This window comes from Apteryx rowi, unplaced genomic scaffold, assembly GCF_003343035.1.
Source record: "Apteryx rowi isolate R43461 unplaced genomic scaffold, aptRow1 scaffold_945, whole genome shotgun sequence".
Lineage (NCBI taxonomy): Eukaryota > Metazoa > Chordata > Aves > Apterygiformes > Apterygidae > Apteryx > Apteryx rowi.
The window spans coordinates 120730-143501 of record NW_020451255.1 but is presented as its reverse complement, the minus strand read 5'-3'; the positions used below and the strand labels follow the sequence as shown (position 1 = coordinate 143501).

Sequence of the window (22772 nt, the reverse complement as noted above, 5' to 3'; positions counted from 1 at the left end):
TCCCATTTGTACTCGCACTGGCAAAAAAGTCACAGTTTTCTCCTACTTTCTACTGCATTGATGATTAGCAGCAGTAGAAGTTGCAAAGGATGCAGGAGACCTCCATTTCTGCATTTTGTCATCTAATTGTTCATGGTAAATTTGGAGAGTGTAATAGCTGGACCCTGCCGGTACCTCAGTAATCATAGCTGATATTACTTGAAGCAGCAATGAACTTCAGAATGGACTTTCCCTGTACAGAAACTTTATCTTCTGTCTAAATCCTTCAAACAGTTCATTTTTGAAAGTGACTGACTTGTGGAGATATCTGTAGGCAGGACTTGTGGGGAAAATGTTAACGTATTTTTTATGTTGGTCTTTTCTCCCCTTTTTAGGTTGAGTAAGCAATATCTGTAATAATTTCAAGATTGAATATAAGGAAATAAAACTGTGTAGAAATGCTGACAATTGAAAGAAAAAGTCAAATAATAGGGGGATAATGCAAATATACATTTGATAGCTGTCTACTGTTTTACAATAAATAGTTTTCTATGTGTTTTCCATTTCTGTAGGACCTAGAAAATGACTAGTGTTGCTGTACAGAGCCAGCAGGGAGATCATTAATGCAGTTATATTTTTAGGTCTGAATTGCCACTATCAATGATCCTGCCTCATGAAACAAAAGAAAACGTTTGCGTATTTCTGGGGAAAATATAGTATGTACCACCAAATACTTACCATACTTACCACCAAGTATAGTACATGCTATTTGTGCATCCAATATGAACTATTCTTTACCATAAACTTTTGCAGGATGCCAAATGAAATTGAAAAATACTTTTCATCAGAGCTGTTCAGCAAATTCAATGTAGAACAAAGAAGTTATTTTTCTACACAAGTGCCAACCATTGCAAATCACCCACTTTCCACTTTTTATTACCAATCATGAACCCCAGAGACTTTTCAAAAATGGGAGCTGTAGTCCATTTGGTTTGTGAGGTCTGTACATGCATGTGTAATTATAAAATTTGAATTTCTAGCATTGCATTGGGATACATTTAAAACTGTGTAGCAGTTGAGTGAAATACTGAACACAAAGCATGTCAGGCTTAAAATATTTAAACTCATCCACACAACTTAGAAGACAAAAAAAAAAAGTAGAATATGATGGTTGATGGCAGTTAACATAAAGAATGAAGTCCTGGTGATGGTAGTTCTACTTGTTGACCTAATTCTTGCCTTTCAGACTAGTCAAGGACACCTTGTTTCTAATGCTTATTTTAATCACATAAAGATGGTTTTTGTTTGGATAAAGAAAGGAAAGGGACTTGGGTTTTTTTTGCTGTTATTTCAGTTTTTGTTGTTTTTTACCCCTGAAAAGGTAGGAGGCATTTGTGTGTTTAAACTAGTTGTGATACCATTACCATGCTGTGCTTTGTGTTGATTTTGACAATATTTTCTTCTCCCAATTTCAGGTTGGGTGGGACTATATCTGCATACAAGATAGTGCCAGATGAAGTAGAAGAAATCAAGGTACAGTATTACTGCCTTTCAACACTGAATTTGTTTGCTGGGAGAATTACAGAAATGTTACATGAAAGAAGCCATCTTATTTCTTGCTTTGAAATGCAGAGAGTATATGGCCTTTCCTTACTATCCTATTTGATAAATTCTGAAAATAGAAAATAAGAATGATTATATGCATTGAATATCTGAGTTAATGGAACAATATCTAAAATTAAAAATTACTATAATGATAAAAATAAACCTTTGTCCTTTCCATGCATTTTAAGACCCTCTTTTAATTGATGGAACACATTTTATGTATGTATTCATCTTGATATTTTCAAAGTCCAAATTATTTAAAACTATTTTAATAGTCCAATATTAAGTCCAAAACATTTAAAACTATATGTTTTAAAACTAAATCTAAAACTGAATCAGTAGTTTAAAAGAAAATTAACAATGGTTCCTTCAGATTTATTAATTGATACATATTTAAGCTGTTGGAACATTTTATTATCTACCCAATTCTAATCTAGTATCATAGGAAAAAAAATGGTGCCTAAAGTAAAATTCTTAGATCCATATTTATCCATCTAAAATAGAGCTCTTCTTATTTTTAGAAGTACAGTTTACCTTCAGCTTAAGTTGACTTCAGTAGGATTTGTGGATGCCAAAAACTTGTTTAATTCAGGCCTCTATGTTTAGATGCCTGAAGATGGGCATTATAACAAGATTCACTTTAACTGAGTCCACTCCTGCAAAGTACTTTAGCAGTTTGTGTCAGTTTTGTTCCTCAGTGAAGTAAAAGATGCTAGCTGTGCTAGCTGCAAGTTTGTCCTAGATTTATTAGCATGGTCTGTGTAACAGGTTCTGTATTTATACCTTTGGATTTGCACAGTCAGTCTGACCTATTGCTTTGCTATTTATAATTATTTAATCCAATGTTTTGTTTCATATGTGCATTTTTGGCTGTGCGAAGAGAGTCAAGAATAGTGTAAAATCTAGTAAATGGAAGTGGTTATGTAATCATCTGACCTAGACATGACTTAAAAGCATGTGAAGCTGTGAAGATTTTTTCCTCTTCAATTAACATCCAGCACATTGTAAGCAAATCCTGTTTGCCTCTATCTGCATCAGAATCAAAACTATCACTCTGCCATCACCAAACTCAAAATTTATTTCCTCCCTCTAAAACTCAAGGACTCCTCTATCTTGAATTATTAAGAAGAGCATGATCTATTAGGGTAGATCCAACATTTAGGCTTTGAAATTCAAAAGAAAGAAAGATGGTTTTCAAAACTTATTACTGTTGAGTAATATTTTCATGATGTTCAGAGAATTGCAGCAAAACTATAAGAACAAGAACCACGAAAAACCCTAAACCATAATCTTTCTCCTTTAATATAAGAAATCCAAACCCATTGACCTTTTACTAATGGTGAAGACAGAGAAAATGAAGCTGATATTTCTGTCTTCATCATGCAAAGTGAATTCAGTGAACAAAGAAAAATGGAACTCCAGGAAATTAGAAGTAAATGCATTTTTAGGACCTTAACTATTTTTGGCATGATCGGTAATCCTGGGAATGTGTTTTCCCCCTCGCCTGCTAAGGAAGGCTTTCCCAAGTTTTTAGTTCTTTCGTATTCAGTGTGGTGATTAAATACTTGAGATCCTAGGGATTAGTGAAAGGGCTAAGAACCACCTTCGTTCATCTCAGTGTTGCCAGCATGTAAGTGTGGAGGGAGGATTCTACTGTTCTAAGTCAGAGCTACTTAAAGTGATTGGAAAAAATCACCTGCTATACTTATTTCTACTAGCTGTCTCGTCGTGTTGGGGAAATGTGCTTTTTTAGGTTGTGACTGAAGTCAGCCCACTAAAAGATGCACCTTAAAAGATCTGTCTTCTCAAACTTGTCCCTTCTTTTTCTCAAGCAGAGAGAATGAGAATTTTATGATTGAGGTTATATAATACAACAGATGTTATTCATATGAAATAAGGCACTACTGGAAGATGCTAAGACACAATAGCAGTGAGTATAATAGACAAATCTATATCAAATATGGAAAAGTATTCTTCTGTGTCTGAATTAATGAGGCAACAGCACTTGAAGAAGTTATTTTGAATAGCAGCTGCCAAGTAGGGAGACTGAGTATCCTTTCAGTAAAAAGAGGGGGTGTCTTAAATTCTGAAAAGCTTCTCCAATTAGATTAGAGTGGAAAAAGAGGAGAGAAGGAAATAAGAGAGAACAAATGAGATTCTTGGAATGTTGCATTTAGAGAGGGCAGAAGACAGAATCTTCCTCCATGCACAGTAGTTCAGAGATATTTTGCCTCACAACTATCCCTTCCCTATTTAAACATGAAATTTTAAGGTTTTTAATTTGATGGAAATATAAGAAAAATATCTCCATTTCTAATATATGATTTAGCTTGACAGGTTGCTTAATTGAGTCCACAGGAGTTGGAATAATCATAACATTTTCTGATAGGCCATACAAAGTAAACTGTTCTTGCTTAAATGGCAGAGGATACTTTTTCAGGCAGAGAACAGTGATCATTAGGACAAATAAGTCTCTGACAACATTTTCATATATTCTAGAAATAGAACTAGGATAACCTCTTTTACAGCTCAAAATAGTTCATGGAAAAACAAGTTCACAGGCTTTGTTAATTCACATAATTTACATCTTAGAATATTATTGTAAGCAGAGACTGTATCTCTGAGTTTGTGGAAGAGAAAAAACTATAAGCCTTAATATACCTGCCAGTTGCATAGTATCTTTAGAAGGTTAATGAAATGTGTGTTTCTAAATGTATTAATAATTTCAAAAATATCCTGTATAATGTATACATATGAGAATTTATTTGCTCATATTGCATACACAGCTATTTTAAGTGTTTATAGTGTTTCTGTTCCAGAGTATTTAGAATATATTTGTACTTGTATCTGAATACATATACATGATTTTACTGTGTGTATATACGTGTGTGAGCTCATATATGGTTTGTGTGTCTAGAATATTGCCTGTGCATATGTATGCCTATTTCTGTGAATGTGCTTGGTGAGTGTTGGCTTTAATGAAAGCTGCCCATCCCACTGATTGACTGGAATGTTCATAGGCATTTGAATTAGGAGAATTTTTGACAGATGATAGCATGTATCCTAACTATCCTCAGGCACCTTATCAAGCTTATAAAGAATTGCATGGAACCAATCACTACTACAGTTTTTCAGCATCTACATCATTGTACCACTGAGGAAAAAATAGCAGAAATACATTTCTTTAGTTCTATTTAATGACATTCAGGACAAAATACAATTTTATTTACAATTTGGAGTTTGTCTGAAGCATAAAGCGTGATTTATGATTATTATCAATGAGGGAAAGTTTGTGTGATGTACAAGTAGATCTTGTTAGATGTAAACAGTGACATCTTATGATTCATAATACCATAAGAGTTGCTCTTTTTGGTTGTAGCATTCTGTCACTACAAAGAAAATGCATGATATTGTGAAGGATAGCTTTTCTGGAACAAGACTCTGTCAGTGAGAAAACCACCCATTAAAAGATTTCTGAAAATATTTGGTTTGTTCGGATTTGCAGGTCTACAACAGAGATGAATGTAATTGTTCTTTTTTTAAGTGCTTCTCCGTATGCTTTTCAAGTAGGGCTACAGGCACTTCATAGTTTCAAGATCAGAAATGAATTTGGCAGTGACTGTTCAATTCATGAAAGTAGTGTGCACAAGAAATACATTGCCACTGTATTTTGTTCTTGTAATACATTTGGTCTGAGAAAGATGTTCCAGTGTAGAGAAATGGTTAGGTTGTTACCTCCTCTAGTAGTGTAGTCAATTTTAGGGAATCTTTTGTCAGAAATTTTTCTTCATATTGGTTGTAATTTAGATTTTAAGTAGTTTTGGAAGAACATGGAAATTTAGTCCTGTTATCTGCCATTTCACACAGAAATATGCTTTATACTCCTCAAAGAACACCCCTAATTCTTCCATAGTGGTCTTTAAATGAAACCACATGTACATAAAGTATTAAAGGCCACATTTAAGACTACAGACCATTTCCCATGAACAATGATAAGGACAGTGCTCTTTATTCTTTAGAAAAATGTTTTCTCTTAATAGTGTGGTATATGAAAATCCTTCTCATGAAGAGCTAAAACACCTAAGGATATTCCTCTCAAAATGTTTTCAGTCAGTTAGGCACCAGCCTCCTGTGATACAGAAATCCAAGAGGTGAAAATTATAAGAAAGATGAGGTGAGAGAGAGGGAAGTAGCCAGAGGGGAAAAAGACAGTTTGTCGTCTGAGATGTTAGTTTCTCTAGATGACTTAGGAATTCAGGAGGTTTAAACTTTTCTACACAATCGTATTTATGAACACATTTGTGAATGAAGTAAGTTTATTTTAATATTGGTGCTGACTGTATTTCAGAGCAAAGCTGGACTCTCGGACTCTCTGACATCAAAAAATACACTTCTTTGAAATGCCTACAAATAAAATCAGTCTATCTAGCTGATGCCTTGACTTTCCCTGAGATCTTCTGTTTTATAGATCCTATGGTGTCAAATACCTACATGATACTGTATGTCAGAATCTGTCCTTTATGTCCATAGGAGTGGCTGGTGAAACTTATGCTACCTCAGAGGAGAAGCTGAGCATCATTTCTTTTGGCATCTAGCGCTGAAGAGCCTTATCCACTTTTTTGATTTGAAAGAGACACTACCAGATATGGGTGGATGACCCAAATTTCTTTACCTCTGTTAGTGATCAACCTCTGATCACTATTATGACTGCTTGAGTATCTCAAGCACTTTGTCTCTGCTTTTCTGGCAAGGACTCTACTTGAAAAGAACTACAGGCCAGTCAGCCTCACCTCCATCCCTGCAAAGGTGATGGAGCAGCTCATCCTGGAGGCCATCTCCAAGCATGTGGAGGACAAGAAGGTGATCAGGAGTAGTCAGCATGGCTTCACCAAGGGGAAATCATGCTTAACCAATCTGATAGCCTTCTATGATGGAATGACTGGCTGGGTAGATGACGGGAGAGCAGTGGATGTTGTCTCCCTTGACTTCAGCAAGGCTTTTGACACTGTCTCCCATAACATCCTCATAGACAAGCTCAGGAAGTGCGGGCTGGATGAGTGGACAGTGAGGTGGATTGAAAACTGGCTGAATGGCAGAGCTCAGAGGGTTGTGATCAGCGGTGCAGAGTCTAGTTGGAGGCCTGTAGCTAGCAGTGTCCCCCAGGGGTCAGTCCTGGGTCCAGTCTTGTTCAACTTCTTCATCACTGACCTGGATGACGGGACAGAGTGCACCCTCAGCCTCCAAGTTCGCTGACGATACAAAACTGGGAGGAGTGGCTGATACACCAGAGGGCTGTGCTGCCGCTCAGAGAGACCTGGGCAGGCTGGAGAGGTGGGCGGAGAGGAACCTCATGAAATTCAACAAAGGGAAGTGCAGGGTCCTGCACCTAGGGAGGAATAACCCCATGCACCAGTACAGGTTGGGGGTTGACCTGCTGGAAAGCAGCTCTGCCGAGAAGGACCTGGGAGTGCTGGTGGACACCAAGTYAAGCATGAGGCAGCAATGTGCCCTTGTGGCCAAGAAGGCCAATGGCATCCTGGGGTGCATCAGGAAGAGTGTTGCCAGCAGGTCGAGGGAGGTGATTCTCCCCCTCTACTCAGCCCTGCTGAGGCCACATCTGCAGTACTGCGTCCAGTTCTGGGCTCCCCAGTACAAGAGGGATGTGGCACTACTGGAGCAAGTCCAGCGAAGGGCCACAAAGATGATTAGGGGACTGGAGCATCTCTCTTATGAGGAAAGGCTGAGAGAGCTGGGCCTGTTTAGCCTGGAGAAGAGAAGGCTGAGAGGAGATCTTATCAACGTGTACAAGTATCTGAAGGGAGGGTGTCGAGAGGATGGAGCCAGACTCTTTTCAGTGGTGCCCAGTGACAGGACACGAGGCAACGGGCACAAACTGAAACACAGACGCTTCCATCTGAACATGAGGAAAAACTTCTTCACTGTGAGGGTGACAGAGCCCTGGAACAGGTTGCCCAGAGAGGTTGTGGAGTCTCCTTCTCTCGAGATATTCAAAAGCCACCTGGATGCGATCCTGTGCAACGTGCTCTAGGTGACCCTGCTTGAGCAGGGGGGTTGGACTAGATGATCTCCAGAGGTCCCTTCCAATCTCAGCCATTCTGTGATTCTGTGATTCTGTGACTCCAAATTCCTAAATGCTTTGGATAGAAAAGTATACTCACTAACTTTACACATGAGAATAGCAATTACTGCTTCTTGTTTTCCTGCTGTCTGCATCTTATCTTTCAGAGGCTCTGGTGGTCTTGGAGAATGCTTGGCCTCGGATATGAGAGAGGACACCACCTCTTGTAGGGAGGAGTCCCTTCCTCTTGCAAGCTGTCGTGAATATTGAAGACATTGAGGCATTGTTAGTAATTCCTGTTCTAGTGTGAGAAGGACTTCTTGTTCACAAAGTAACAGCATCTGAGACATAGACCATAGTTAAAGACTTTTCATTTGAGAGCAAAGACTTTCCTGTAACCTAAATTAATGGCAGTTAGTGAGGCTTTTATCTCATGGATACATCTCATGACAGGAATGGGTAAGAGTGTGCTTTTTACAGGTATTACCATGACTAGAATATCACTGTTTTGTATGATCTTATATCTGCAGTCCCACAATGTGTGTGTGTGTGGTGAAGATGAAGAATTAGGAGGTATTGGTAAATAATTTTAATTTCAATTAGCTAATGACAGATAATACAGCCTTTTAAAAAATTCTCGTGTTTGCTGGATGTTTACAGTAGTCTTAATTGACTTAAAAGATTAAATGCTGTTTTTGCCCTTGTGTATGTACTTTTGAACAGTCTGATTTGTGCTCATAGTTCTGCACATGGGCTCTCAAACTGGATCCCTGGGTATATTTTTCTTTTCAGTGACTGTGCAAGGACACTGAAAATGCTCCTGTACATTCTACCCAAGTGCTTGATATTTCAAGGAATCAAATATTATATCCCTTGAGAAAAATACAGGCAAAGGAAATGTAGCTATCTCAAGCTGTGGTACTAAGAGAAACAGGGACTAGCATAATAAAAGGATTTTTGATACCTGGTCCCTCAAAATGTAAAAAGTTAGGTCCAAGAATCAGCATTAACCTTGTGTGCTATGATGATCAGTATTGCCGTACCAAGCAGTACTTTTTTGTACTGCTTTGCCCAGTGGAATTTCCAGCCTAAGTTAATTGTCCCATCTTCCCACACCATGCACAGAGGGAGTTTCCTGCGAATGCCTTGTAGGAGGCAGTAAGCTGAGTGAGCAATTGCCTGCAGCATTTAGGAGGAAATTCTGAGGACAGCTGAAGCGCCTAACCCAAATCAAAAATATTTAGGTAACTAATTCTGTCCTTGTAAGAAGGAAGCTATCTCTCCTTACGATCTGTCAGATTTTAGAGTAAATAGAAGAGAATACTTTAGGTTTTGATGTTTTAGCGTTCTCATCTGTAGCAGAGAAACAGCGTCCTAAACTCAAGACTTGAAAGATAGTTTTGCTTTGAACTAATGTGTTTTGTATTTTATTGTGAACTTTGATCTTACAAAGACCCAAAAGTAGTTGAACCTGTGCTTTGCATATCATGGAGTATTAGAGCATGGAGGAGGGAAGGGCAGGTAGATTGTGAGTCCATTTAAGGTGAATTGCCATACCAGTGCTGTATAATCATTTTAGCACTATTATTATTTATTTCCCAAAGCAAACAAAATAGTTCTGCAGTTCTCCTGCAAAGAGGGAATTATGTCTAGAGTGGAAAAAGTAAAAAAGCTGAAAGTTAATTTACAAGACAAACCAGTACATTGCTGATCTTTCAAGCTTTTCTGGTTAAGCAGTGTTCTCTGTGTTGTTGCCCTTCAGAGGGGAGGTTAGTGGGTCAGATGTCTCGTTAGTCCAGTCCTGTTTGTCGGTTAACTCTTTCTCCACTAAATACATTAGAAACAGACAACAGGAGGTAGTATTCTTGTTCACAAATCTTCCTGTTTTCTGCAAGTTGTATGCCAACAAAAAAAAAGCTCTCTGCTCCTCTCTGTGGCCATGGTAACCAATTTTCTCTGACATCCTGCTGGCTTTCTTCCACTTTCTGGTGAATACGTATCTGTTTACCAGTCACTGCCTGAAACCCAGTCAGGCCTAGGGGCAACTTCTTATTTTCTCTGACATAATTTCTATTAAGTTCTTTACGTCTCCAGTATGCTGGGCAATGCTTTCTGTGGCTTCTGGTCTCACTAACCAAGCCAGTTCCCAAGTGGGCTCTCACTTAGCGTCAATGAGAGAAGACATTGCTCAGCTTCATTGAGCAGCAAATAGCTTTTAGCACAACCATATATAAGTAAATCGAGTTTATATTAAAGTTATATGAAAAGTTTATATAAAGTTTATATAAGAATGATAAAAATCATTTTCCATCTGACCTATTTACAATAAGTTTTGTTTGGTTATATTTGCCCTTTAAGAGGGTATTTTGATGACTCTCTTTTGATATCGATCAAAGAAATGTGATGTTGTCCTATCATAACTGATAATGTTATAATTGGTTAGGGGCTTGACTGAGTTTGAGAAAAATCTGTGACATAATCTTTTCTTGTAGTAAATAGATTTTATAAAGTTTTTTTCTTTTTATGATTGGCAAATGAGATGAGTACTAGCAGTGTACATGCTGGAAAAAAGGAGATCAGTTTGCTTTTTTAAAAAAACTATTTATGTTCCATAGCTATTTTCAGATAATCTCACAGATTATAAACATTATTATATGTAGAGAAATGAAGTATAACAGGGAATTAAAAAATTCCCAACAACAGAAATTCCTAATAACAAAAAGCATTAACTTAGAACTGCTGAAGCTGAAAACTTGTCTGATCATAACACAGCAGTCATCTGTTCATCACAAAGTGGTTCAGTAGATTGTATTTTTCTGGAAAAGATTTATAGCTCACAGAATACAGATAATTCTGATAAAATAGTATAGTTTATTTTGCTTTCATATTATGTTTTATATCTAGGTGCTTTTTTAAAATTTTTTTTTAATGGCTTTATTGGAAAAACACAGTAGGAAGATACCAGAAATGACACATGCCTCCCTGTGATATGCAAGCATGTAAAATTTGTATTAATACAGTGATGCTTAGTACTTCAATACATGATTACACCGAATTAAACTTCTCTGATTACAAGTTTTTGTGGTGCCCTAATCCTATTAGTTACCCAGTCATGTATAAAATCCACTGCCTAAAAGAGAATGGGAAACATTGTGTCTTTTTAACAGAAGGCCAACAGAAAAGTTCTTTTGAGGAAATTTCAAAGGGGAATGGTGTAAAATAGTCTTTATAGTACAAACAAATGGGATGAACCATGCAACTAGAGGCATTTTGTTTGCCCAGATGTTTTTTTTATTACATGCAGAAGATTTATCTAGATAAGATTTCATGTTGATGAGCTGTATCTGAGAACAAATATAAAATGGAAAGCTTTTAGCGGTTTCTAAGTTTTGTTGAGTATGTTGGGCATGTCACTCACCTCATCTCTGACAGTACAACAGAGTTGGTATGTTGGCTTAACTGGTCTCCTAAAGGCTTCCACAAATGGATCTCTACTAGCTAAATAAGATTACAAACAAAAAGTGTCCTTTTGAGTAAGGAAGCTGAGGCAGATATCTTAACAGGCTGAAACGAATTGGTTCTCTCAAGAAGTCTGTTCCTGTAACACAAGCACACAGGAGAAAAAAGCTTTCCCAAGAGCTTCCCCCATGTTTTCTGGGTTAAAAAGCCTTATAGTGTTAATTAACACAGATAACCACCATATTTTTTCTAGTTGTCTAGTTTGTGTTAGCCGTAGTTTGTGGAATTATTTCTCTTCATGGCTTTTACTTGAGGGAACTAGGATGTGATGCCTCAGGGTGATGGGTGGGAGTGCAGGGTGCAGGTATTGCCCAAATGAAATGGGTCCAGTCTCTGATGCAGGAGTCACATGCTTAAGGAAAGTGGGGTCAATATGGACAAAATGTCTCCGAGAAGTCTCTCCGAGAACTATAGTTGTAACAAAAGCCAATTATTTTTGGATAACAGTAGCATTATATAATTTGCAGCAAAATTAAGTGGTTTCCTAACCAGAACATTTTGATAACAGAGTACATTTGATGTAACTTACTGTGGCCAAAGTTAGAATATTTGCTCTTCTGGAACATTTTTGAGTTCCCTAAAGAAGTGTTGCCTATCTAGGCAAGAAGTATGATTTGTTTCAAGTTTAATGCTAATATAAGATTAAAATTTGATGTTTCTATTTTTCAGTGTTCCTATCTCTGTGCTTTTGATATGTTCTTCTTCTGGATACCTCCATGATAAAACACCTAGCATTTTGATTTTATTTCCTGTAACAGTGGTTCTGTACCTTTGAATTATTAGTAGGATTTCAGAAATGATGCGACTTAATCGTCCTTAGAGAGAATGCCACTGAATCATCAGAGTTCAGTAAAGGTGCAGTGGTTGCAGAGTTTTACTTTTTAAAATACTGTCTTTTAAAAACATACACAAGGAATTTTAGGATTGTTCTGTCAGAAATGTTTGCCTTCGGTTTCAGATGTCTCATCATTCTGACAAGATTAGGTGGGATGTTAACACTGCAAAGGTAACACATATATTTGTTCTCACCATTTCTGCATAGACTGACATTTATGGTTTCTCCTATTATCAACTGCTGTGTTGCTGTAGTTATACTCTATCACAATAACCTTGTTTTTTAAGATTGTGAATACTGTAACAGTTTCCCTGCGTTGCTTCGGTAGTATGATGACATAAACCTCTCTACTAAATGCAAATACACTGCTCCGCTGTGCAAATTTGTACTCTTCAGTACAGGCATTTAAAAGGATTCTTTTGCAATCATGCGGGTGAAGTGGTCTTGGTAATTAAACATTATTTGAAATAAGTGAGAATTACGTGTGTTTATTGTTCTTCAAAATGAGCCTATGTATCTAGGGATGCACTGTGCAGAAAAGAGATTAACTTCAAGATGTTTTGAAATTCTTGTTCTTTGATAAAAATAGAAAACAACAATTCTGTGTGTATTTGGGCCAGGTAATGTATTCTGTATTTTAATCCAAACTTATAGGAAATACTGTTTAATAGAAAGAGGCAGCCTGTAAAAATAAAGCTGGGAGTCATTTGGGATGCTAAGGTTAACACCTGAGTTTTACATAGTACCTTGTGGTTGTAAATGACAATAGCCATAAGGACTAGCATTTGTCTTCATACTATTTTGAAGGAAAGATGCATAAGTTTGAAATCGGAGAATTGTAAAGAACTTGTTTACATACAAAAGCTTGGAGTATGTCTAAATATTGCACAGAACTGTGAATACTTCTTTAGGTGAGAGAACGAAAGGGATGGCTGTGTTTGGAAAGTGAAGAGTCATATATTTGTAAAGTACTATGTTCTAAGTGCCGTTAAAGCTTTCCCATTCATGGTGTCCTCACTGAGTTGACTTCTGAAGGAGCCAGCAAATGAAACGAGCATTAGATGTGCACAGATAAAGGGAAATTATAAGTTTGTCTATGATTAAGTCTTTTCTGCAGACATAACTGTGGAAGGCACTTGGGATACCTACTGTTAATGTTAAGCCAATAATTGATATACAGGCAAGAAGCTTTAATCATAGTAGCTTAGTTCTCTACTTTTGCCCCAAGTAAAACAACTGAGATATAATTTGGGTAGCCAAGCTCTTCTATCATGTATTTTTATATTTAAATATTTTATATAAAACAGCATATATATTTTTGTATTATATGTGTGTGGTTGGAATATGTCTGTGATGGAATAATTTCAGATAGCTTTTATTGAAAATATTTTTAAAGCCACTCTGTTTGCTAGACTACTACTGGTGAAAAAGCTCAGAATAGTTGGGCATGTTAGAGTATTAAATTAGTATTGTTTTCTGAGGATGACTAAATAATAGGAAAACAACACCAAAGGAACAATTATTTCTAGTTGCCCATATAATTATTTACTTTGAATATGGTTGAACCATGGAATGAAAGTGTGGTCAACAATCTTAAACTTTTATCCCTTTTTATGATCTTAATTTATTAAGAATGTGCTCCATCATCGAGGGTCAAAACCTAAATTAACAAATTTGATACAAGTTTCTCTCTGACTGCTTGCTTAATATATTTTATTTAAGTCACCTCACTTGTAGTTTCAAAATCAGGAAAAAAATGCAATCCATCAACCCCATTGACAAATAATATCCAGGCAGCAAGTTTATTTTATATACAGGGTGGATAATTGCTTACCAATGCCAGTAAAAAATACAAATAACAAAATCAGTTTAAAATTGAAACTGCAATATAAACAATCATTCTGTTATCCCTGCTAGAAAAAGTTAATGCAAAATGGTTCTCCAGATCCTTACTGGTTCTGTTGCCCAAAACTCTCCATGAAAATCTGACTTACTTCTCTCCTCCATCTTAATTTAGCTGTGGGGAAGTGAAGGTAATGTCTGAATTAGAGTTTGTGAAAGAATCGAACACTCTCTTATCAGACCTTAGTCAGGCACTGAAATCTACCCAAAGAACAGATATTATTGTTAGAAATTTTTCTACGAGTAGGTCAATGAGAAATTCATTATCTGCCTATAAAAAATAATTCTAATAAGAGGAGCCCAAAGGGGTGAAGCCAGTTTATTCTGTTAGCCTGCAATGTTTTTTTGAGAAAATACTATTATTTCATATGTACTGAAAATGAGGATGTCCAGATGTTAACTTGCTAGTTATAATCTTCAGTTCAGTAGATGAAAAAAGTGGTAGTTTGCTTTCCAGCCTATCAGTTTCATCATGATTAGTATCCTTTTTTTCTAAAGATTCAAAGCCTAAGATACATGAAACTCAAGTTTCCCAGTATGCAAAGAATGAGATAGTAAAGGAGGAGTCTTAGAAAAAAAATGTTTTTATTTGTAACATTAATTTTAGTGTAGAGAGTGATATACTGCTCATTCCATTAAAATATATATTCTGTAGCTGAAGCGCTTATGATGCTATCTTGGGAGATATTTTGGAGTTAGGGTGAGAGGCTAAAAATGTTTAGAATTTCCTACTAAAAATATCCCTGTTTTTAGAGTTGGACAGAAGTGAAAGCTGAAGCAGCAGCTGGAGCCTTAATGAATTACTAAATGATCTCTGACATTTAGGAAGGAATAGCTACAGTGGCGTGGAAATTTGCTTCATTTTTTAGAGATGATCAGTACTGATGATCACAGCTCCAACAGCAAAAGTTCTAAATGGACAAAGTGTAAAATACTGTGTTTAAATTTATAGATACAAAAGTAAAAGCTTTAGGAGTAATACTCTATAGAGTTCTCCGATTCCTGGCAGACATGGTTGTAAACCACAAATTTATAACTCTTAAGAGAACAAAAATTCTTTGATTTTTTTTTTTTCCATCTTCAAATATCACAGGTATTACCTTGCCTGTAGAGGGAATTCTTACAGGAGAGAAAAGACTCTCTTTGTAATTGCAAGAAAGAAGTAAAGCCTTCTTCTGTAGAATCAGAGGTGATCACTGTTGAAACAAAAAGGGAATTCTAGGTGTATGTCAGAGACATTATAAATGGAAGATTGCCTGGTCCTTAATTTCCAGAGGACATTGCCCAGTTCTTGCTCATAGATAAAATTTAGTGCATACTTTCCTACATACACTCATTCCACCTACTCTGTGTTACTGAAAATACTCTCTGGATGACTCTTCTGACTGTGTAGGCTCTTCATCACTCTCCAGCACTAAAGTGGCAATTGTCTCTACAAGGGAAAGTAGTAGTCCAGAGGTAAGAAACTGCATGCATCATAATCCTCAAAGTAGAATGTGTGGGAGATGATACAAGTCTTTGAAAGGAGTAATATGATATTTTTAATTATTACTGAAATGCCTTGATTTTAAACTGCATTGAGCACATGACTGCAATGTGAATATAACATGTCCAGACAGGGAAGTTTTGCAATTAAAAAAGCAGAAATTACTTACATAAACATTTTCATATAACAACCATGTGTTAGAACAATTGTATATAATGCAGGTAATACACAGTCAAAAAGACTTACCATTTCTTCTGCAACTTTCTTTATTAAGTATATTTATATACTTAAGATTCTTTTAAAGGTTACCCTGTGTATCTTTAAAGAACAAGCACTTCCTAGTCCAGAGGGCTTTCTCTGGCTTCACAACTCTAGAAATGACTCATGCTTTAGCAAAGAGGCTTCTGTTCCTGTGAAGCAGCAGACATTTCAGATGCATAAGCTCTGCTTTCTGTCTGATTCAAGTAAAGCAATAGCAACAGGAATGCACTGTTTTCACTAGAACCTGCTGAATCCACAACTGCACTCCCCAAACATTTCTGTAACTACTGGATCTCCTTGCATATCCTTTTGGCAAAACATTTGGAAGACCAAAAGCATGTACATATTCTCTTTCCATTCCCTTTCAGGAAAGACAGGAGGAGAGAGGCATGAGATACCCATTTATGAAAGTGTGATGAATAATTGCAATACCTGTGTGTTAATTGTGACATTTAAAAGAATATCTTTTTTTTTAGATTGTCATGATGGTTTAATATAAACTTCAGATAAACTAAGTGAAAGCAATTTCATTAATATCAATATTTATCAATATTTATTTCTCTCTTAATTATGGTGGAAAATGTATGCTAAGAGTAACACAATAGAAATCACTTGAGGTTTAGAAGTTAAACATGTTATAAGAAACCCACGTAGCTATTAATTTGTAACCCTTTAAATAAAATCTAAAGCAGTCTGAACATCATTTTGGTTATTGCGTATGAAACCACTTAAAAGCATATGCTTGCAAAAAGTTAACAGATGTTACCAGACTTTAATAAATATCACTACCAATTTAACACTGATGTGATCAGATTCAAACTCCTGTGCCAGGAATACCTTGGTTACGTCAAATGTCCTTAAGATTCTCCCAGTAAAGAATTTAAAAATAGGAAAGAGCATCCAGCTAGTCTCAGTTTCTCCACAGCATTTTAAGTCATTAAGCAGGTTGTCATTGTTTGGTTTGATGTCTACAGCAGTACTAGCTTTCTTAGTAAATAGTTGTCTTAAGTATAGTTAATATTCCCTAAGGGGAGACTTAGTTTTGCACATTCCAGAACTCCCCGTTTCTCATGTGTGGGCTGTTAGGCTCGTCCATGACAGATGCTCTGTTTTCTTTATTGCTTTTGTGATGGAGTTGATGAGGTCAAAAATAGGTCCTTTCTTGAAGTTCATTGTAAGAATTAAGATAAAATCCAAAGAAAATAAATGAAGACCTTTATTTGAGGAAAATTGGAGTTTTGAGGGAAGGAGGTAGAGTTTGCATAAGCAAAGAAAAAATGCCTCTGCAGCTACTTTTGCCTCTCTGAGAAGCTAGTGTTGTTTTGGTGACAGGGTTCCTCTGTATTTCAGTGGCTGCTCAAAAATATTCAACTTCATTTTTCAGAGGAGTACCAAAGCAGGTCTCTTAGAAAAACTGTTCCCAAGAATAAAAGGGAAAACACTGTATTTGCTTTTACTAAAAAAGACACTTCAAGATCAAGTTTTGGTTCACCATGTGCTAAGTAGTTAGAGTTTATAAATCGTTAATTCCTCTTGAAGCAGATCCTGTAAGGGTTTCACTTGTCAATTAATATTCCCTTGGTCCTGAAGTTTTTGGTTCTCGCGCAGTTCTCGCTCTCACTTTTGCAACTGGAGAATATGGTACAAATACCTTCAGTGCTAGGGCACTTAACTGATTCAGCCTTAATTCATTCAAGGTTAAGTGGTGAGAGTACCTGTATGGGTGACGTTTTTAGTGCAAGTGTTTCTTATTCCACAATTAGTAGCGTATGTTTCAAAACTGTCAGTCACAAAAACGATATTATTTTGTGTTGGAACGAGCTCATTTGAAATCATGGGACTGAAGTATTTTTGAATATATCAAGATTTCCACTGCAGCAACGAAAAGTTGCAGTGTGATAGCTGCAAGCATTTGTAAGGATTGCTTCTCCTTTAGGAGAAAATATTGTCTATTTCTCCCATTCTCATGGTACTTATTAGTATTTSTTTTATGATCCTTAAATTTTAGCAAGTGAAGTTTGGCATATGCTTTTACAAAAATGAGAGATGACAAGTGATTCTGCTTGGAATTATCCTCCTTTCCAGTTCTTTTCATGTGTTGCTTTGAACTTTGTTCATGTCCTAGCTAGCCTTTACGGCTTTGTTAACATTTTGAAACTAGATTGAGGTAGATTGCTTCTGTGAAGAAAAGTGCCGTTGCTCCATTTGCAGCAACTTTACCAGATTAGGCAGACTTTTTACAAACTTGTGTCCACCTCAGTCAGTTCAGTAGGATGTATAATATATAAATATAAATATATGTATATATGAGTGTGTGTGTGTGTGTATATATATATATATATATATAAAAAAAATTTTTTTAATCCTTGTCATTTAACAAAGTGGCAGCATATCTTTCCGTATAGTAACAAATCATTTCCAAGAATTTAGGGCCTTAGAAACTTTGGAGATCACAGTACAAAGAATTCTGCAAAAATGTCAAAAGTTGTTTGACATTCTGCATATTGTTTTGCCTGAGAGATTTGCCATACCCAGAAAGGCATGTTTGAACAACCTTAGTATCCTGGCAGATTTTAGCTTCATTTACACCAGCTGCAGAGACAATTGGAACATGATTTTGAAATCTCTTTAGGATTTTGAATGTTTTTATTACCACTTCAAGTAATTTGATTTTTAATATGTATCAAGAAAAAATGAACATCTTTTAAAAACCTTCCACAGAGAAATGAACGGAAAGTTTCAGCTCTTAGGTAGAAAAAGGAATTCTAATGTGAGTTGTTCTGCATCAAATTTCTCCTGAGTATAATGATTAATTGAAATCTTTGATTGCAGTGAGACCAGCTAATGCTAAGATACCTCTGCAAGCTGCAACAGAAGCAGAAGATAGCTCATCAAATTCTATGGCAACAGCATTCACCCAGTATCATGTGTAATTGCTACAATCCTTTAGGCTTATAAGAGAGAGCCCACTGAGCATACACTGAATCCTGAAAATATCTTCCCTTTGAAGAGAATGGCCTTTTTAATTTAAAATTGGATTTTCTTATTTGTGCCAAAAGTTTCTCTCACTAGATTTTAGTCTTTGGATGCTTATACTTGAGAGTTCAGGAAAAAAGAGTCTCCTGAACAACAAGACAGCCTATTATTAGTTTGTTATAGTATGCTTCTATTATGCTCTATCCCTATAAGAAAGGGCTTCATAGGAAAAGACTTTTTTCTGTAATGATCACAGTTGTTTATTTGTCATTGCCTTCAACAGCAGTCAGCCTGTTTTTTGCATTAAGAACTGTTATTGAATCTTAATGGATTTTTATCCTTTCCTTGTTCCTTTTGAGAACTATTTGTATTGTTTCCAAGATTACTCCTGATCAACAGATAATGGAGAAGTGTGGTCTAACCAGCTGCAGAATCCTCCAGTCTTCTTTCCTCTCTCACATACACCCTTCTCTTCCATATTCATATATCCCCACAACAATAATGTATCAGAGCAGGATGTTCATCCCTTCCCTACATTGGAGAAATAAAGGATGCTACATAGTTTTGAAAGAAGAGATTTTCTCTTAATGTTTTATTGTTTTCTAGAAACTAAATCTGGCATTGATTATTAGACTTGGAAAGTCATTTACTGTCTAAAAATGCTACTTTGTAATTTCTTCCCTGTCTGGCTGTGGTAGTAATTATTCCTGTGAAAAATAAATATCCTTGCATACTCATGTAGTGAGCTGATTTGGATGAGAATCCTTTCTTCATCAAATGACACATAACGTTGTGTTCTCTGCACATACTTTTTTATTTTGTACTAGAATAGAAAGACGAACACAGATAACTTTCATCTAATTCATATTCAGGAAATAAATAGATTTGGTTGGTGGCCTGATAGACTTCACCATGGCAAAAGCACGCTTCTCTGAAATGATCTGAATAGTTCCAGGACAGTCATAGATCACAGCAAGATCATGCCTTCAGTTGTTAGGTCTCATTCCCTGTACATGCACTGGATGGCTGAAAACACTTTTAGTTTTTGCATCCTAATTAGGCATTAGAGAATGGAACCTAATAGTAATCTTGAAATCTCTCAGCTGGTAGGGGTATCCCCGCAAATATACAGCGATGTCAGTAAATGTCTTCACTGTTGCAAAAAGAGAGGCATCTGGTAGATGTTGCTAGGCAAAATTGGAGGGCTGTTCTTTATCCATATGTTGATGGTCAGAACAATGATTTGGGGTGAATAGCACTATTGTCACGCACTGCATGAGCAAGCAATGAGGTGCTAGATCCATTCCTTATGTAACAAGCCAGTTCATGGAATTGTGCTTGCCATAGCATAATAACAACAACTATTTATCTTCAGGATCTTCAAAATTTACAGCCAAATCTTCTCAACAGATATTCCTTTGGATATCTGAATGGGAAGTTGCATTGATAGTATTATTCACCAAAGATTAATCTGTGACTGAGAACATCAAGAAATGCAAATATCTCTTCTCTAGAGGGGAAGAGCATCTGAATCATTAGGGTGATGTCTTTCTATGTCCATACATTTCTGATCTGTTATGCTTATCTACCATCACTCATTCTCTTGTGTTTAAAACAACCAGTGCCTAAGTCACCACAGTCGTGACAGCATGGCTTGGACAGTATTTGTACCTCAAATTCAGGAGCTTGTGAGCATCTATTCCAGTCATTCTGCCTTTTTCCCGTGTTAATCCTTCAGGCTGATAGATATATGCATCATTCAGACCTCATTTTTCATATGGTGATGTGTAATAAGGTCTTTGACTATTTAAATATACAGAACATTCAGGGTAAGAAACGGCCCATAACATATACACGTGCTACAAAATGAAAGTGGTTTCATTTCAGGGGGAATCTATCTTCTGTGAGGGCTTGGTTTCTCAGTACTCTAGAGTATTTGCAGTTGTTGACAACTCATGGACCTAATGATGATTAGGCTTAGTATACATCCAGCAGCTATTTCAGCCCTTCATCCACTAGTTTAGTAACGTGTGATTTCTTTTCATCCTGCAGTAATTATCAGACTTTCCTCTTAAGTAGAAGAGTTAACTCAAATCTGGAATATTAATGTGGTTCTTATCAGTCTTACTTGTCCATTGTAACAAGTTAAACAGAGAAGATGGTGAATTAAGAGCCCTGGTATAACTGGCTTAGACTCTGTTTATAGTCCTTCATAAGGAAGAAGTTACACTTTAGAACACATCTCTAAATTTCTTCCAGAAATTCAGGTTTTCATTTAAAACAATTTATTTATTCATCTGTTCTTCCAGTGCCTGTTTCCCCCCAAAGTAGAGCATATTACTGATCTTTAAGAGTATGTTTTGTAGACAGGTATCTGTCAGGTATGACAAAATAATCTTCAATTGGACAGAGAGAGAGAATAACTGAGGTTCCATCCAGGTCTGTTTTTGTATATACTTAGAGTTAGCTAAACTAGACTTTCCCAAGGAATATTTGGTTATATTCTGCTAGGATCCAAGCAGCTTACTCCTTTAGGAGTATTCTTTTAGAGGACATAAGGTTGTCTGTTCTTTGCAGTACTGTATGTGCTTCTGCTAAAATTCACTCATTGTTTTGGCACCTCATTCAGATGTCTGACTTGATAAAGCCATACTGCAATCTTGCATTGATTAGACTTGCAATATGCTGCTTCTCCTTTTATAGTATATTGATTGTAAGTTATCAGGGTTGGAACACATGTAGAGAAATATTCAGTAAAGACACACTTTTTCTTTTTTGAGTAATTTCACTGTGTACATTCTGACTGTGGGTGTACTCGTACCCTGCTATGTGAGATTTTTTTTGTGGTATTCATAGAGATTGTATTTTAGCTCTTCCCGTACTCTTGCTCAAGGAGTGGCATACAGGGCAGACAATTTCATTACCTTTTTGGTAACACAGACACAGCACTGCCTGAATCCAGTTGCCTGCTCCACATCTGCAGAGTGGTTTGGGTCATTATCCCATGCTTCCCTCTCTTCTCCTGGTTAAAATATGCTGTCTCATTTATTGCCTTCACAACATCCCCAATCATTCTTCCTCCTGCCATGTCTGTTTTCAGTATTCTTATGAAGTCTTTGCCTAACAGAAGGACAATACTCTCCTGTTCCCAGGAGGCATCCTCCATCCCAACAAAAGGGAATTTTTGCTCCATCTCAGATTTACAGAAACTGAACTAGTACATTTGTATGTTCAAGTTTAGGATGCTGCTCCCTTCATCATTCCTTTGCTAGTTTAGGAAATAGACCCAGGATACTTAGTTTCATATTTTAGTCATTTGAGTCACTAATGTTATCTCTGTTTTGTGTGGTTTTGGGATTATCAATTTCAGTGCTTTTGTTGAGTCAGTTGAGAGCTCCCTGTATGTCTGCCAAAACTCTGATCATGGTTGTGTTATCTCAGTGTTTTGGATCTCTGCGCTGTCTGAAATGCATTCAAGGTTCCTCATTTTCCTCTTGAATCTCACTCATAGAATGATGATAGGCAGTTCAGCCACAATGTAGTATATAAGCAGCAGGAATGAGAATCTCCTGCCTTTTCAGGAGGTGATGAAATGTAGCCAATGGGAACCACTTCTTGGCAATTAATTTTCCAAGCTCTTTCGGCTCTTTGCTAGCATTGTAAGCAGGACCACAAGTTTGGGATCAGTAATGGAAGATCAACTCTTATGTTTGAGTGGGTCTTCCATGAATGGGATAGGTTCATGATGGACCTATCTGCCGCCCACCCTAACAGGAGGAGTTACAAGTTCTGTTTGAAAGTTTGCTACAGTCTGCATCCCTCTCAGGCATACTTCTATTTCTATGGTTAGTTCATATGTTTTTACATGTTCCAAGTTCAACACTGCTCAGAGAAGTAAATCATTTGATAGTTTCAGCATGGCCACAGTAGTTTGGGTTCCAAGCTCTTTGATAATTGTGAAACTCATTCTTTGTCTCGTCAGGATTACAGGTCCTGTAATCCCAGGAATAGGATCACATGTCTCTTCCTGGTCTCAGGACCTTCCATGTCAAAAGGTGAATCATACTCTAGAGCAGCCCATTCTTGCTTTTCTCCAGTGTGATTAATGCTAGCCAGTAACATGAAAGTAT

At 36.7% G+C, this 22772-nt stretch overlaps 1 protein-coding gene across 1 annotated transcript in view; it reads left to right on the top strand.

Moving 5' to 3' along the window:
* Positions 1-22772, top strand: part of LOC112978593 (gephyrin-like) — a gene marked incomplete at both ends in the record, with an annotated part of 234005 nt that overhangs the window by 93266 nt on the left and 117967 nt on the right. Inside the window, 1 exon segment of the mRNA XM_026092193.1 lies at positions 1455-1512. Within this exon segment, the coding sequence (XP_025947978.1) occupies positions 1455-1512 (58 nt within the window).